The 17685-nt window shown below is 50.0% G+C and overlaps 1 protein-coding gene and 1 long non-coding RNA gene across 2 annotated transcripts; one reads left to right on the plus strand and one right to left on the minus strand.

Annotated features, from left to right (window-relative positions):
- The first annotated feature begins 1108 nt into the window (after nucleotides 1-1108).
- Nucleotides 1109-2559, plus strand: TCIM (transcriptional and immune response regulator). Its single transcript, XM_048287280.1, has one exon. The coding sequence runs from the start codon at nucleotides 1195-1197 to the stop codon at nucleotides 1513-1515; it is 321 nt and encodes a 106-aa protein (XP_048143237.1). The 5' UTR covers nucleotides 1109-1194; the 3' UTR covers nucleotides 1516-2559.
- Nucleotides 2560-12171: 9612 nt separating this feature from the next.
- Nucleotides 12172-16956, minus strand: LOC125317512. The gene is made up of 3 exons (XR_007200107.1): nucleotides 16837-16956; nucleotides 12761-13455; nucleotides 12172-12655 (listed from the first exon to the last, which is right to left on the minus strand). It is a non-coding gene; the product is annotated as an uncharacterized LOC125317512 (long non-coding RNA).
- Between the last annotated feature and the right edge of the window lie 729 nt (nucleotides 16957-17685).

A 17685-nucleotide genomic window follows, 5' to 3' on the forward strand; every position in this document is an offset into this window, starting at 1 on the left:
AGCAAGGGTGAGTAACAAGGTCAGCGACAACAGTAAACAAGCTTCTAGTTTTCCAAACAGAGCCTCTGCAGCATCCGGCTGCTTTAAAACATTAACCAAAATACACTTATCTCTGGCTCCTGGCCTTAAGTGACTTTTGAGCCCACAGCTATTCTGGGACAGATTTGGTTGTGCTCAGTAACTCCAGGTGTCCAAGCGCAGCAGGAGCTCCGGTGGTCAGAGCCAGCCCCTTGCTGGCAGCCATGCCCTGTCCACAGCGTATCCTGAGTGAGAAAGGACCCATAAGGGTCATGAGTTCAACTCCCTGCTCCTCACAGGAGCCAAAACCAACCCGTATGACTAAGAGAGAGTCCTCCCAGCCCAAGGGCTTGTCATTGGTCAAGGGTGGTGTGGAGAGAACTGACTCTTTTGGAGCAGAGGTGAGTTTTCTTTCCAGCACCAATGAGCATGACATTTAAGCAAAAGGACACTGGAGGCAGGAGCAGGGCAGCAAAATGAGTTTTCTTGCTCCCCCGAGACCACTGCCATGTGCAGCTGGGCAGCTCAGGGTGTGGCACCCAGGGAAGTCACTTCAAAGGATGTTATGGATCACCTGCCTTTGGGACAGCACTTGTCAATTAGAAACTGCAGCTCTGTGTGCACTAAAGATGGGTTGCGTCTGCTGGGAATGGAAAGGAACAGAAAGGAACAGCAGAAAGGAACCTGTGTCCAGACAGGAGCAGGTTTGCAGTGTTGCTGATGGAGACAGAGCCAAGTTCTTGGCTGTTTGCACAGGCTCCAGCCTCTTGCTAGCATTGCAACAGTTCTCACCTGGAGTTTTACCTGTTTATGGTGTGATACATTCTGCACGCAGTGCTTTTCACATGCAACAAGGGCAGGAGTGGAGTTTGGGCTGTGCTGGCTCAGTCCCACAGCGATGGTTGAAGCCCGTTTGTTCTGTGATGGGTCAAAAAAAGCCATTTCCGTTGCAGAAGCAGAGAGAACTTTTCATCTCGTCCGCAGGACAGGAAAGTTGGCAACTTAACTGTTAAACTCGCCTGTGACTGTTGGGTGTTGACATCATCGTGATCTCACCACTGTAACCGGAGCCCTCCGGCTTTTCCTCCAGCCTGCCTTTAAATTCCAGTCCTGGAGCCAGCACAGCACCCATTCCTCCGACTGGAGCCCAGGGCAGAGCCGGCAGCACTCACATAGATGAAAGCAAAGACAAGCTCCAGCGCTCCAGCCATGTCCACGTCACTGCGAGTGAGCCCCTCGGTCCACGGCTACCGCTTCGACACGGCCCTGCGCAAGAAAGCCGCGGCCAACATCTTCGAAAGCATCAACGAGGAGTCCCTACAGAAACTCTTCAGAAACTCCGGAGACAAGAAGGCAGAGGAAAGAGCCAAGATAATCCTCGCCACCGACCAGGACATGGAGGAAAAAACGAGAGCACTAATGGCATTAAAGCAGAGGAGAAAAGACAAACTGCTCCAGTTCCTGACATTTCGGAAATACTCCATTAAAGTTCACTGAACTGGCGGAGGGAGCAGAAATGGAGAACATTTTGTGACGGGACTGTTTGTGACCTCCTACCACACTCAGCATGCTCCGCTGCCCCGTGGCATCGGGGACTGGACAGACCACCCACAGGGCTTCAGCCCCACCGCAAACTGCGAGCTGACCGCGGCATCGCTGCGGACAGCAGCATCAGTGCCCGCAGCAGCATCGGTGCCCACGGCAGCATCGCTGTGAACAGCAGCATCGGTGCCCACGGCACATCGATGCCCACGGCAGCATCCGTGCCCACCGCAGCACTGGTGTGGACAGCAGCACTGGTGTGGACACCAGGATCAGTGTCTGCGGCAGCATCACTGCCCATGACAGCATCGGTGCCCAAGGCACATTGGTGCCCACGGCAGCATCAGTGTGGACAGCAGTTTGGTGGCCAGAGGCTCACAGAGAGGGAGCAGCTCCACCGGGAGGCAAAAAAGCTCCTCCGGGCAGCCATGGGACTGAACTGGGGGGAAAACCACACGCCCGGGTGTGATACGGGACCTTCTGATGGACTTGGTGTAACTGACTTGAGCCGTGTGCTTTGCCTTTTCAGACTTGTTTCCTTAAAGCCTGAGCCCGTGCAGAGCCCTGGTGCTGTGGCTGGCAGGAGGCTCTGGAGACCGACCAGCTGCTGATCACGGTCACTTCACATTTGTTAAATGCACCCAAATGCAGCCGTCCAGGAACACATTTGCTCCAGAGACACTCTGCACCACTGTACCCTTCCTTCCCAAGCTGTGTGTGTGCAGTAAAAGTCGTTTGCACAAAAGCAATAATAATGACAGATTTCCCTGAATTTACTGTGAAGTTCCCTAATATTGCGCTCACTTACCATTAACACTAAAAATCTAAATATAATAACTACAGTTCTTCTCTGTGTAGGTTACAGTAACTATTAGATGAGTACTTACTTCATGGCAATATTTTATGACAATGTTATTATTATATTGACTATAATTTATTGCATACAGTGATGTGAAAATTAATAAATTATTAAATAAACACAAATTATCTTGTCTGAAATGCTCAGTTCTCCTGGGGTTAGACTTTTTTTGTCAATTCATAGAGACCCAGTTTAAGAGCAGACTACCTGCACCTCTCCTTCATTCCCCAGGTGTGGCTTTGGCAGCCCATTCTCAGGATATGGAGCAGTCCCTGGCTCCCCCATGGCCCCACTATCCCACCCGGCAGCACCAGTTTAGCCCACAGTTGCTATGGCAACCATGTCATTTCCCAGAAAGGTCTCACCAAATTTATTGTTAATCAACTCCAATATTAGTTTGCTCTCCAATAATAGTTTCCTATTACAAAGGAGAACGACATCTTCTGCAATGAGGAAAGAAAGGGGTAGAAAATGATGGTTCGGGGCCAGGGTGGGCAGCATGGCTCCATGTCAGCCTTTGACATCTCTGCAGAGCAGAGAAGGAACCTGGACTTGGCTCCTCATCACCCAAAGAAACAGAAATAAGTTATGAAGCTTTGGCAGAAGAACTGGACTGTTTTTCTGCAGGTTGTGCTGTAGTATCATGATAGACAACGCTGAAAGTACTTAAAAATAGCAAAGACTGGTTATTTATAAGTCTGTCCTCTAATAACCTGATGGTTTAGATAAAAATGTTCCCATGACTCTGCTTAGAGCAACAAAGATAAAGCAGCTTGGAAGAATGATAGCCCAGCTACAGTTTTTTTGCCTACAGTAAGAACTCCAAATTGCCAATAAGTCAGGGAGACTGGAAATAATCTTTTAAGTCACCTAATAGAATGGGCAATTATAATTATTTATAGCTGGAGTGGGATGCATGGTGATTTCCCCTCCCAGGAAGACCAGAGAGTAAACTGTTTTGGGATGAGCCTGTTTGAAAGAGCTTCCAAAGGCTTTTCAGAACTGCCCTTGCTCAGAAAAATCTGTCTCAGGGCAGGTTTGCTCCAGAGGAAGTTGCCAAATTTCCAGCATTCGACCCCTTCCAGAGCAGTGTCCCACACTCGCTGGAGCTGTTGCACCCATTGGTAACACACCCCCACAAACCCCATATCCACAGTGACAAAAACTGCTCCAAATGGGCTGTTTCCAAAAAAGGCCAAACAGGGCCATTCACTGCCTGCCCACAGCCCAGCTCTGCTCCACCCAGCCCTGGGATGGGACGCAGTTCCTCCCTTTGGTGGGTGTTCCCATCGGAGCAGCTTCTTGTGCGACAAACACTCACAACAGAAGCCAGCAGGGCAAGGACCCCCCAGGCCCACCTGCCTCTGGGGTGTGTTACCTGCCAGGACCCAACGAGCCTGCTGCTGAGGATGCTCTGAGAACACCCCACAGGGACCAGATCAGCTCCTCACCGTCCTGCTGCTTCCCAGGGGCCTCGCTCTGCTGCTGGGGCTTTGCTCCCTGCTCCCCTGCTTTGGACCATTGAGGTGTCCTCAATGCACCGCCTGTGCCAGGGCCAGTGCTGGATTTGGCAGAGCCTTGTCACTCTCTGGGTCCCCAAAACCAAACCCAGCTCCCCAGTGCTACCGATGACCTGGGCAGCCTGGGGTATCATTTGCCAACAGCCTTTCCTTGAAAGGAAGCAAATCTGGCAGAAGCCATGATTATGGCAGACTGAACTCAACACCCACTGAAGTGGTTGCTGCTGGCATATCCTAGGATTGCCCAGACAATCCTGTTCACAACATTTGCATAACATGACTGATAAGATACTCTGACTTGGGGATTTTATAGTCCCTCTTGTCTCATTACATTGAAATTATTAGCCCAAGTGGCATCCCTGATAAATAAAGGCCACTTACTAAGAAGTTATGTGATTATTGGATATTTACAGTGAAAAAAGTAAATTTTCCTTGTTTGCAGCCTGTCTGTTGCTTTGGCAGGTTTGTGCTCCAGGAATGTGTCTTACAGTGGGCTCAGCAAAAACTGCAATGAATTCTCATGGACCACTGGCCAACAAGAGTTTGACATACGAATGTCCAACCATCCCAGGGCCCTTGCCCACATTGTGCTGCTGCTCTGCTTATCTCCAGGGCTGCACCAGGAGGGCTCAGAGCACCCGGGCTCATCCCCGGTGATTCGGTGTTTGTGGCAGCCCATGTGCCAGGGAGGGCAAACCAAGCACTGCCAATCCGGGTGCCCAGGCTGTGCTGTGCTCTGTGGTCCCGCCGCGGTGTGTGCAGAGAGGTGTGGGCAGGGCAGGTCACCCGGCTGTGCTGGCACCCGTCAGTGCCGTCACGGGCGGTGCCGGGCCCTTCCTGAGCGCCCGGTGCCGCAGACTCGGCGTCTGTGGCCGGCGCACGCTGCGCTGCGAGCCAGCCTGGCCGTGCTCCGGCCAGACGCAGGGCCCATTGTCAGCCTCCCCACACAACAAACAGAGGAAAAGGCCGTTCAAGGAATTTCCTCCCTCCAGGAGCCGGGCGTTTCCATTAATTCTTCTCCATGAGTCAAACTGGCTGTACTGGGTGTCCCCCGTCCCAGCATCCTGAGGAATATGCATCTGAACAGCTAATTTTATCCAGCTTGTCTAACGCCCTGCTTAGCAGCCGTGCTGGGAGTGTGCTGGTGGCTCCCCACTACCACTGCTGGCTGGGGAGAAGCCACAGAAAGGCAAGACAGAAACTAAGGACAAGACTTTTGGCAGAAGCTCTGGCTTAAGAGACTGGGGAAGATGGGGAGCAACTCACAAGGTGCTGGAAAGAGAGAGCCCAGAGCAAAGGGGGTGTCAGTGACCCTCCTGTCCATGAAAAGATGGGGTTGGAACAAGTCAGTGGCCCAGCTCAGCCTGACCACAGTGTTCAGGAGGAGATGGGGATGTTCCCCAGTATCTGAACACCCAGTACTGTGACCTTCAGTTTCTGGTGAAATCCAGCACACAAGGCATGAGCAGAGTCCAAAGAGGAGCTGCGCCAGCCCTCGCCCAGCCGTGTTTGTGTGTGGGGAGACAGGGTGCCCTGGTCAACAGCAACACCTCCCTGGCAAGCTTCCCTTCCACACCATGGAGCAACAGGCAAGTTAAAAATTAACTGTTGAGCTGAGCTTCTGCTCTGCTTTGCCCAGAGGGACAGACTCTGCTTTGCAAACCAGTGGAGCAACAGCCTGGGTATCCCTGGCAGCCCTGGCTCACAATGGCATAGGAGGTGCCTTGTGCTTGTGAAAACAGTCACAGATGAAGCATATTTCATCTGCAGCTGCCGAGGGAAACCTCTGCTCTAAAGCAGGTTAAATGTGAGTGACAAGCTGTAAAGCGTGAGATTTGTGGATGTGTTAGTGTGGGTTTCACAGAAAAGAGCTGGTCTGGGCTTTAAAAGCACAAATGCCACACACACAGCAAAATGATGCTCCAGTGTCACTTTGAAGGGATAGACAAGGCTATTTATGAGAAGAAAAGCCTCTAAAATACTGCAGGCAATGGGAGATAGCACAGTTACCATTTATCTTTGCTAAAAAACAAAACTCGGGCCATGACCAGAATCTTAATACACAACCCTGAAAAAACCCCTTATTCCCACTGAGCTGCACCCTGAACTGGCGCCTGTGGCATGGCACGAGCATGCTCTGCCGTGGGAAGCAGTGACATTTTCTGGTTCATGGCTCCCAGCTGGGGGGGCTGGACAGTGAATCAGAGCTCAGCCAGCCGGCACCTCCCGGCCCGCGGCTCCCCGGTGCGCCCACGCAAAGGGAGCATCATCGGGACAATCATCAGGAGAATCATCGGGAGAATCATCCGAGCGAGCGCAGGCAGCTGCTGGGGCTCAGCACCGCGTTCTGCATCCTCCTCCGTGGAAAACCCGCTTCTTCCAATGACTGAGCACTGCCCCGGGTCTGGGGTGGGTCACTGATTCATTCCACAGCCATCAGTTCCCAAAACACCCGTCTGGAAACGCCGTGAAGCAGTTCCTCGGTGCTGCACACCAGGCAGCTGTGCTGTTCCCTGCTTGCTCCCTGCCGTCCCCCCGCAATCACACTGCCGCACCACGCTGGAGGTGGCCCTGGGGGCCGGGACCCATCACTCCGGGGGAAGGGATTCCCAGTGCTAGCAGGCAGCTGTGTGAAAGCTGCTGCTCTCCCACATCGTCGGAAAATTCCATTTTTAAAACACTCATGCACGTGAAAAAGTGGATTTCCACTGTCTTTGCAAAGTAGAGATGCTTTAATGCCTCAAGGAATTAGGCAAAATCTGACACAATACCTGACACAACTCAAAGTACTTTCTCCGCCTGCTGCTGTTTCTGCTTGGACCATAATGGAAAGGGAAGAGAAAAATGCCATATTGTGCTTCCCAGACTGGCCATATTCCAGCTGGGTTCTGTTTAAAATTCACCTGCCATCCCAAATGCTGAAAATATTCCAATCCAGACACGGTTTTTTCTCCCCCTCTTCCTGAATGGTAAAGTACGAGACACAATTTTTCATTTAGAAATATGCTTGGGAGCCATCAGACCCTTTCCCTCCACCAGACTTTCTGGGAGGCTCTGATTTGCACCCTCACCCTGGTGCCATTTTCTGAGCCAGTTTGCAGGATGGCAGCACAGGGCTGCCAGAGAGGACAAGGACAAATATACAACTCTAAGGCAAATTGAAACCTTGAGCAGAGTGCAGTCCATGGAAAAATTCCAGGTGACTTGAAGGATTTTATACAGAAGTAAAAAACCTTTAATATATTATGCAGAAAGTGCTGCCAAACACATGCTGGTTTCATCCTGATTCAAACAATAAACTTCTTCCTAAACACTGAATGTTTTAGCTACAGTAAAAGTATGCAAAAAACATGTTATGAGGTTGGAGAGACATTCATCAAAGTCAAGGACCAGGCAGACCCGAGCCCACGCCAAGGGGCTGCCTGAGGGGCTGCCCCAGGGTCTCTGTGACCGGGACACCCCGGGTTTAGAGTGGCCAATCCCTGCCTGTGTCCACTTGGACCGAGGCTCAGCAAACTCCCCCCCCAAAGCACTGCCAGGCACATCCCCTGACTCCCAGGAGAGCTTGTGACAGAAACCCTTACACACTTGATTGCAGAGCTTACAGTTTGCCATAAGCAAATAAATTAGCTATAATTTAATATTTGATTGTAAGATTTACTGTTCTACCCTTTACAGCTTCACAGGTGGATACCCAGTAATTGAGCGAAAGGAAGAGCCCCATTAATTCCCCGCAGTGGGGACGGGCTGTGGCAGCACCACTGGGGAAACCTTCTACCACCTCTTTCCCTGCAGGGAAAGATGAGGAAGCTCCTCCTGGCTTTAGGGGGGCAATTATTGCTCTTTGCCTGTAGTTGATGCCTGGAGCCACACACACCCACTCCGTCATGGGGCAGAGCAGAGTTCAGAGTCTCCTTACAGAACCCGGCTTGGTTTGGCACAAAACCCATCACTGACCTGAGGCTGCTATTACAGAGTGAAATTCAGCTTTGCTGTGACTTTGAAACCCTTTGATTTTGAATAATGTAACCTAATTTTTGTAAGATATCAAAGCTCAGTCAGAACCCAAACTTGAAGCAGTGCCCCAGTATATTTTAGCAATGGAAGTTGCTAAATTGCTAGATTGCATCACACACTTCAAAAGTTGGAGGCTGGGGCTCACCTCCCTTCTTAATTTCAGCTATGTAGAGAAGGTGCTCCCTACCATAACATTAAAAAAATCATACCTGCGTGTACTGTTTAAGATCAAGTGCTCCTCAAAGTTCTCTAATCGTGTTGTCTGTTGCAACACTGTTCTCTGCAATCTGTAGTTTGGTCAGCATGTTTGGGTCCTTCTCCAGGATGGGTTGAAACACAGTCTGATTCCTCAAAGTCCCATCCTGTGGGAACTACATGTGCAGTGTGAGCTCTTCCCACACAGCTGCAGATAAAAGTCTGCAGGTGTCAGTGCCAGGGAAAAGCTAATAAAAGAATTCCATTTTGGACTCTTTTTTCAGGGTTTGGCTAGTTCAGGTATTGAGTCCCAAATGCTGCCCCTTGTCACTTCGTGCCAATTCTTAGTTTAACCTCGAGCAGTTGCAGGGATCTTTCTCAGAAACATCTCTCTTCAACCAACGAAAGAAGCCTTTTTGGAAGGCAATACCCTTACCCTGCTGCAGGCTGAGCCCTGACCAGGCAAATCCACATTATCTTCAGCCGCAGAAAACATCACCGAGGCTGGCCTGGCCTCAGCCTCGCGCACCCCTCCGACAGCCAAATCCCATTCACCGGAACGGGACTTCAGGTTAAACATCAGCCGCGTGCTGTGGAGCATGGCAGAGTATTGCCAGCAATTCCACATTTCAACATCATTTATATAACTTTTCCTTTACTTAGTAAAGCAGGAGATCGAGCAGCAGCGTTAAGCCCAGCCCCGGTGGCTTCTCTGCGCCTCCAGGCGCTTCGGCAGCTTGTGGTGCCGCCGCCCTCCTGTGGCTGGAGAACCACTCGAGCTGGAACAACACCAGCTTCAGAATCTGATGGAACATCACTGAGCCACCAAAGCAGTAACACCAGGTAACACCAGAGTAAGGTGGGCATGAAGAGCCTGGACACACTAACTGGTCCCAGGAACTCCCACCGAGGGCTATTGGCTCTGTAAAGTTCATGCATGCCAAAAGTTTTCCAAGACAGGAGGTTTGGGATAAATGCTTCACCCCAGTGACTCACCAGCTTCCACCCCACGTTCCAGGTTTCCTATTTGTGCTATAGCAACAGTAAATGCAACGCATTTTGTGGGGTGTTTCCTATGCTAATCTCCCTTTGCTGAAGCAACACTGAGGAGACCAGGAAAGACCATCAGCACCCAAGCCCAACACTCAGCTCCGGCAGCGGGCTCAGAGTGATGCATGGCCACATCAGACACTGTGCAAGGACGCCAGCAGGGTGCAAGTGCTGCTGCCACACCCCGGACGTGGGGCCAAGGCCACGGCGCTGGTGACGCAGCTCTCGGCTGCAGAAGGGGAAGGGCAGGTGGAGGCCAGAGGGAAGAACAAGTGACATCAGTGCCAGGGCAGGAGGAGGCTGTGAGACCACGATGGGGAGTGCTGCTGCAAGCCCCCCCATCACCTGCCCCCTCACCGTGCCAGGGCCCTGCAATCACTGCACCAGCATCTGTGGAGCAAAACCCATGTGCCTCAGAACCTGTGTGTCACAGATTCAGCTCCTCTGTGTCTCAGCCAAAAATTGCACTGCAGGAAAGCAGTGACTGACGAGGGCAGTGACGCAGGTGTATTGTGACTCTAAAAATCCAAAAGATATAGGAAACTGCTCAATCAATCAACAACCCAGCACAAGAGTTCTCTCTCTGCATTCCTGGGGAATGTCCAGAGCCAGCATTCTGACAAGGAGCCGTTCGTTGTCAACATGCTGCATCAACCTCGGCAGCCCACACTGCTGGGAGCAGCAAAATCACACCAACAACTGCCCAAAAATGTGCATGCTTCCAAGTGTTATAAACTGCAAGGGACTCCCGCTGCACCAACAAAGCCCTGGGCGAATTCAGAATTAAAGCACCCTTAATTCACTTAAAGGGATATGTCAAAGCCTCCCTTAATTGTGATAAATCCCATTCCTTCATCTGAGAAGGTGACATTTCATGGCAAATAGTCCCAAGAAATTGAGTGGAACAAGGAAGAGTTTCCTGTTTTGTAAGTGATTTCCTGTGATGACCAGGATGGGAGCAGTTGGCTGCATGGCTGGTGCTCAGGTTTTTTAGGTCTTTGTTGTTCCCAGGCAGACAGATGGAATTTGTCACAAGAAACTAATCAGGGACACTGAGACCTAGTTGCATTTACAGGGATAAAATCTCAGTTTGAGGAGTCATTAGAAACCTGCCCCTCACAAGCACGCTGCCTGCTAAGTCACAGACCATTTCCCAGGCAAACCATTTCTTTAGAGCCTGGCAGAATGACCGGGAGGAGAGCAGTGGGAGTCATGCACGGCATCATTAACCCAAGTCTGTCCTTTCTCCCACAGTGCAGAGGAGCTCATCACTTCAGCAGTCAGAGGGGTGTGGGATTTGGGAGAGGGCCAAAAGGAGCAGTCAAGTAACTTGGCCTTTAAACCATGGACTTGGTGTCCCTCTGGGGCAGACAGGTCCCCAGCTCCTCCAGTTTGGAGGTCAGGTTGAAAATCCCCTTTCTTCCCTAGAGAGGGGACAAAGCATCCAGGACCCCCACAAGCACCCAGCAACACCAGCAGCCAAAATGAACTTCCAAGCCAGCCCACCCTTCTAGTGCCTTCACCTCTGTTCCAAGGCTGCTCCACCGGGATGCACACTGGGAGCCCTGCTGCCTTCCCAAAAGGTGGAGGAGAGATGCCCCTGCACGCTCCAGTTGAGGGGCTGCCAGGTGTCAGGGGCTGCTGGGTATCGAGGGCTGTAGGAGGTTGCCAGTCCAGCACCCAGTTGCCTTCAGGGAGCATTTTCTGAGCTCTGGTAGGTGGAATTGCAAACAGGAAAGTGCTGAGCCGGCTGGGAACAAGCTGTTCGCCTGCCCCTGAGTGTCTCTCTCCCAGCAATATTTTAATTCCAGCTCAAACTGCCAAGAAAAGGAGCTCCTTAATCAGCAAAGCCGAGAGGAAGGGCAGCTCCCGTTCCTGCATGCCGTGGCAGGGTGTCCCTGTGGCTGTACTATCTCTGGCCACCACCCTTCCTTCCCCTGCAGCTGTCAGGCTTGTGGCCATGCTCGTGCCAACCGTGCAAAAATCCCTTCCCAAGTCCTCATGAAGACCAGCACACACCAAATCTGCCAGATCCTGCTGCAGCTCTTGGTCTCCCCGGAAAGAGGGGCTGCTTTGGTGGACCAGCGAACATCCCACCAGAAATGCAAATTTCCTTGATTTATGCTTTTCCAGAAAACTTGGCCTTCATGGTTTATCAAACCTGGTGCATTCCAGACAGAGGGATGATGTCCCCCAGCTGTTCTTTGCCATTTCTCTGATATTTCCATTATCGCCGCTGCAGCACCCAGCAAATTCTGCCTTGTACCAAAAGCCATTTCTGACAAATTAGGTTAAAAGGAAGTAGTGAAAAACTAAAAGCTCTTCATCTAATCCTGCCACCTGGAAAATCAGCAGAGAAATATAATTTTGTAGTCTTTCAAATTAAATCAGATTCTAGGCACTCTGTTGTTGAGTGCCTAGAATAGCTCTGCTCAACCATGACTAGGTTTAGGCACGTTCAATTCATGGCAAAGCAGTCCCAGTTCAGAGATGCTGCTTTTAATTTTATCCTCACACTATTTTTTAAGATTTTATAGTTTGCCTCAGCCACTCCCCATTAATGAGGTCTCAGCAGGAGGTGGCCTTTAATGGCAGAGCAGCTCAACCACAGAGTGGAGGTTGGGGACCTGCACATGGGTCACAATATCTGTCTGTGTTTTGTGTAGCCTTTCCCTTCCCTGGAGCCTGTGGCTCCCATCACCACCGCTGAACCCACAACAGATCCAGCACCAAGGGCTCCCACCAACCCTTCAGCCTGGGGGCTCCCACCTCATGAACAGCTCTGCTCCCTGGCACTGCTCATGTTTCGCACTCACACCGAGGGCATGTGAATGTTCTTGCTGCTTTTGCTGGGTTCCCTGGGTGGCTGTGCTCTGAACTCTCTTCTGGCTGCTGCTCTCCAGTGCCAGCCATGCCCAGGAGCAGTCACTCCCACCTGTCTTTGATGTTTTGTATAAAACTGACCTGCACATGATTTTGTGTCTTTCTATTCTCCTTTCAGCATATAAAATACATCCACGAGTCCCTCTGTGCTTTGCTTTATTCTATTTTTTTCCCCGATTGCTTTTCACATGCAAAGTCCGGAATGTCACATCTGGTCTTCTGTCATTTTCCTACAGGTTTTCTGGGGAAGCTTAGACCGGTTGCATTAGAAGCAGCAGAAATGATTGAAAGTATGATGGTGCTGAGCAGTCACCTGGGGCCCCGTCTTCCTGAAGCCTCAGGCTTTGAAGTTGGAGCTGTTTGGGAGCTTGAGCTCCGTGCAGCACTTGGCTCCTGCAGCCAGCTACAGCAGCGTGTCACCACAGCTGGGTGATGGTGCTGCCAACACTCACCTCCTCTTTTTCAGGCCTTCTTTGCATATTCCCCTATAACCGTTCCAAAAGGGCAAACACCTGCAATTCTTTCCTTTCATTGTGAGCCTGAGTGCTCTCCAGTGAACTTCTGCTGTTTCCTGAGGAATTATGGACTGGAATTCAGTAATTATGGGCCTGGATTCATCCCTCCTTAACTAGCTTTCTCTGCAGAGAAATAACAAAGCTGGCTGAAGAAAACTTACCTGGGGCTGCTGAGATTTCAGAGTGAGACTTTCAAAGTTTTACATTTAACAGGTTTAAGGATCATGAAATGTTTCTCTTCTTTTCCTGGCCTTGGAAGGAGCAGGGCTGCTCACGTTCCTCCGGGGCTCCGGCTCTGCTGACCTCTGCAGGCAGTGAGGCAAGGCTACAAAGGTGACATCAATGACAACAGCTATTTTTATAGAAAAACAGAAATGAGATCTTTCTCATTTCTTCAAATGAAAAACCCCAAACAAACAAGAGTAAACATGAATGAGGTGGTTCATTCTGAGAAGCTTTTCTGGTATCAAGAGATATGATCTTACACAATATGGTGTTTTGGTTTGGTTTCTCTCTTGTTTTCCTAATTTACAATGTGTTTTAGCATCTCTGCAAAATATCCCTCAGGCTGCCAATGGCAACAGGACCTAGAGTGGTGATTTAACATGAGAGAATATGTTCTCTTACACCATTTTCTCACACTCTTCCCTTTGTGCTGTGATGTCATTAAACCACTTAAAACCAGGTGCAGATGCTGCACCTCCATCCTCTCCCTCTGCTGGTGGCCGTGAGTTGTCCTTCTGTCACAGACCAATGCTGTCCTTCAGCAGCATCTGCCTCTTCTCTACCACCTGGCACCTCACTGAGATCCAGTCCCTCCTGGGCATGTGGCTGTGAGTGATCCCAGGAGCTGGCCCTGCGAAGAGGAGGAGGAGGATGATGAGGAGAAGGAGGTTGTCTCCCTGGGAAGCATTGCCCTGCGACAAGTCCTATGCTCACCTGAAGGCATTTTGCATTTGAGGACAGTGACATTCACTGAGTCAGGCTGCACATGTCAGCATGGGCACACTGATATCACCCGAGTGGACACTCATTGCTGCTCCAGAGATTTAACAACCATTACCATAATGAGTCTAAAGCAAAGGCTGTGGAAAAGCCAGCAGCAATTCCTGCCAACCAGCACAGCTGTACGGGCATGAGGGAGCAGAGCTGCTGGGAGAGCAGCTGGGCTCAAATGGATCACGGTAGGAGGGGAAAGAGTAGCTGAAAGCCGCTCCTTTGACCCAAATCTGGCTCTTTTCCATGTGCAGGGAAGGCAGTTTGCACTGCTGCTCCAGAAGAAGATTAATTTACTGCTCCTCTCTGGGCAGGTGTTGATGGATTGTGTGTGGAACAGCAGAATTTCCCCAGACCTGAGATGAAATCAAATCTCCAGGAAATGTTTCACTCCTCATATACAGGGCTATCTAGAAAAGGCAGCTCCTCAGGAGTATAGCTTTACCTGCAGTCATCTGCAGCAGTTTGTTTTGTTTCCTTTAAGGAGACTCGAGGGTGCAGTAAGAGGCCATTTCAAGGATCTGAAGGAGAGGTCAGGGTTTGATCTCTCTCCATGGCCTTGTAAGTAATTACTGGCAGGAGGGAAGGAGGCAATACAGGTACAAAGACTCAGAGAGGTCACAAGTTATCCAAAGCCAGCAGACAGAAACCCATCTCTGCCTGGATTTGGGGGAGACATGGGAACTGCCACTCTTGGAGCAGGACCGAGGCCACTCACCCACCACCCACTGCTGGGGCACAGCTGGAGGATTAGCTCCATCCATGACCTGCTTTTAGTTTTCTCCATCCCTCTCCCATCCCCACAGGCAGACAGCTGAGCACTGGGCAGCCTGGGTGCATGGAGCAGCTCTTGGCAATATCAAGCTCACCTGTCTTTAACTCCACAGTTTGAAAGCCCAAATCCTCAACACTGCCACTTGGAGAATTTCTTACATGCCTTCTAGTTTTAGTGCTATTCTATTTCATTTGCTACCTTACCTTAATAATTTTTTAGCACTCATTCAGTTTGCATTTCTCTCTCTTTTCATTTTCATCTGTTCCTGATATTTTATTTTTCCAATAAACTAAGTAATTTAATGGCCCTAATCCCAAGCCTCCTATTTAGAGCATGGATGTGGAGGCTGCAGAAAGAAGCCTCAATTTAAATCTGTCAGTCAAACATAACTTAATCTATAATCTTCTTTATATATAAAACTGCTCCATGGGAAGGAAACCATGACTGGGATTCAGTTTAACTTTAAAATACCCAGCTTTACACCTTTCTAATGCTCGCTCCTCTTATGTACAGGCTGTTAGAAAAAGGCAAAGTTATACAGGCCTTGGACAACACAAAGTCGCAACAGTTTAAGTAAAGAGGTGATTGCAGAGGCTTTGAAGGGCCCGAGGCCACATCCCCGGTGCCATCACCGTGGCACAGGCACTGAGATGCAGCTCTGATGTTTTTCTATTGTTTTTCCATTTCTGGACCTCTAAAAAAAGTGAAGGGAATCAAAGACACTGAAGATAATTGCTTCTTTTTGTTACCATTCCTGCCTGCTGTCAGACAGTCCACAGATTTGCCAGAGGCTACGGCTCAGGGCCGAAGCACAGTCCCAGGCAGCTGTAGGTTGGACAGAGCCAAGGAGCTCTGGAGTGAGGACACTGAACAGGGAACGTTCCTCCCTGCACTCCCTGTGGCTCCATCTCCTTTGCTGGTTCTGTACTGGACAATGTTCAGCCCCAGGACATGTGCAGCACCTGAGATCCCTCCCGAGCACAGCAGGAAGGCAACTCACCGACAGCCGCAGCCGCTGGTTCATCACCCGCCCTGCTCGGGGCAGTGGTATCAGGCAGAAGCAGAAAATGTTCAACAAGACCGGCAGCATGAGAAAAGAGCTCCTGAAATCAATCATGCAAGACGGCAGCTAATTACCAGACATCATGCCTTCCCAATCCCTGCTCCCATGGCCCCGGGTGTTACAGACACGGGAAGGGTTTTTTTCAGTGGCTTGAGCCCCTTGGGGCAACAGGCTGCTGCATGCTTCCAGCATGGCCAAGACTCCTCTACAACATTTGGTTTTGGCACTTCAGTCTGGTTTACATTCTCTCCAGTTCACTGGGATCAGGACCTGTACAAACAAATCCTTGTGTCTTCTTCCACAGGTGGGATCAGAGGCTGGGGAGAAGCTTGTGGTGTGAGAACTCACTGCCCTGAAGCATCAAGTGCTAAACAACTGCGCTCTCACAGTGTAATGAGTTGTGTTAATTTGATGCCATTCTTCATCAATCATTAAGGAACTTTCATCAAAGTTTCACCACCAGCTGGATGCTGAGCGGGTGGCTGAGGGGTCCCTGCACCTCCAAAGCTGCAGCAGAGCAGTGCAGGGCACATTCACAAAGACACTGTGAGTGCCAGAGCTCCAGAGCCTCAGAACTTGGGACGTCTGTCACACACCTCTGCTCATCTGGGTGTATCTTGGGGTAAATCTGCAACACTGAACCAAGCGATTTCTCCTCTAGAAAGTTCTCATGGGCTGTTTGTTTATTTTTGTCTAGTCCATCACTGATGGCTCTGTAGCAGAAGCTCAGCCCCAGCTCTGTCAAAGTCCAGAGAAATCACTGTGCAATTCTGCCCTGAGTTGGAGCATCCAAAAGCTGCCACAGTCAATATAATCTGGGCTGCAGCAAACAGCCTGACAGCTGGGTGCAATAACCATTTAGCAGATAACCACATTTTATTCTGACCCTTATTTCATCCTGCAGCAATTAGCCAGGAAAAAAGGGCCTCATGACAGTGTCATTTCAGCCTTGTGTTGCAGCATGTTTAGGTAGGCAGAACCTAGACGTACCTTCTGGATCCTGAGTAAAAACACCATTCATGGCTGCTAGTTCACATCCGTTTTCACAACTACAGTGTGAGGGAAAAGCTACTGCTGGGTTTAACCACCTCAGAGGACGATTTTGAACAAACCTGAAGCAACCCAGTGAGCACTGTGAGGAGGCAGCTGCACTCTCGGCAGTGCAGCCAGCCGGGCTGGGAATGAGCCCCCCCACCAGCACTCAGACATTTATTCCATGTTAGGTCCTTCCCTTTGCTCCACCTTAAAATAAAAACATGAATTTGATGTCCATATTCTAGTCTTCTGAAATGACATCTTCCCCATAAATATCTTCTCAGTAGTCCCAACCCCAAGCCCAGCTCTAATAAAAGTGCTCTTTATGGTTACTAGACAAGTGAGATGTCACTGGACTGAACAATTACCTTCAAATATCTGCCCAGAACTGGCTGGGAGTGGAAATCAGCTTCTTCCTCCCCAGGTACAAATCCATAATGAGGATTTATTTCCGAGGCAGTGGAAATGAGGTAATCCCTCTCCTTCTTGAGGTGGGATAAGGAGAAAGAAAAAAAAAAAGCCAACAGAAATAGTACAAGTTAATAGTGAAGCATCTGGAAAAGCAAATGATTTGCAGGAGGAAGGGGCAGGAGGTCAGTAGCATAGAACAGCTTTGAGAAATAAGGGGAAAGTTATGAGTTTGCCTAATGCTGACCTGTGCGGGGGCACGGGCAGGAGGCTGGCACAGGCACGTGGCCCTTCCTTGGGTTCAGCCTCCTCAGGGATCCTGCAGCACCTGGGAGCAGACACCAGCCCTTGGGACAGCCAGCTCCCAGTTACTATCAGTCTCTCAGTTATTCTTGATTGCTCTAACATCCACCAAAAATAAATGTAATATTGAAATCACCTGAGGAAGCACTGAGGAGCAATGTGCTGTTCCTGCCAGCTGACAGACAAACGCTCAGGACAGACAGACACTGATGGGCCTGGAACAAGCTGGGGTTACTCTGGCACAGGATAAATCTTCACTTGTGGGGATGGCCCTTTTCTGCCTGTTTTGTTTCAGTAAATTCATTACTATAACAACCCTATTTCTGTAAAGAATATAAAATTGCCGTGAAATGAAGCAGATGAGGAGAAATTGTATCATTGGGGAAACCAAACTGATGCCCAATCTCTGCTTCAGCAAAGCCATAGTGGATTTGTATTGCCCTGTGCGAATGTAGTGACTTGAGAAACTGTGTAAATTAGGATAAAGGTGTGTATTTATGGGAAGA

Source organism: Corvus hawaiiensis, chromosome 27, assembly GCF_020740725.1.
Source record: "Corvus hawaiiensis isolate bCorHaw1 chromosome 27, bCorHaw1.pri.cur, whole genome shotgun sequence".
NCBI lineage: Eukaryota > Metazoa > Chordata > Aves > Passeriformes > Corvidae > Corvus > Corvus hawaiiensis.

Excerpts from the sequence above, each read along its gene's own strand:
- TCIM (XM_048287280.1), top strand. The coding sequence starts at position 1,195 with ATGAAAGCAAAGACAAGCTCCAGCGCTCCAGCCATGTCCACGTCACTG.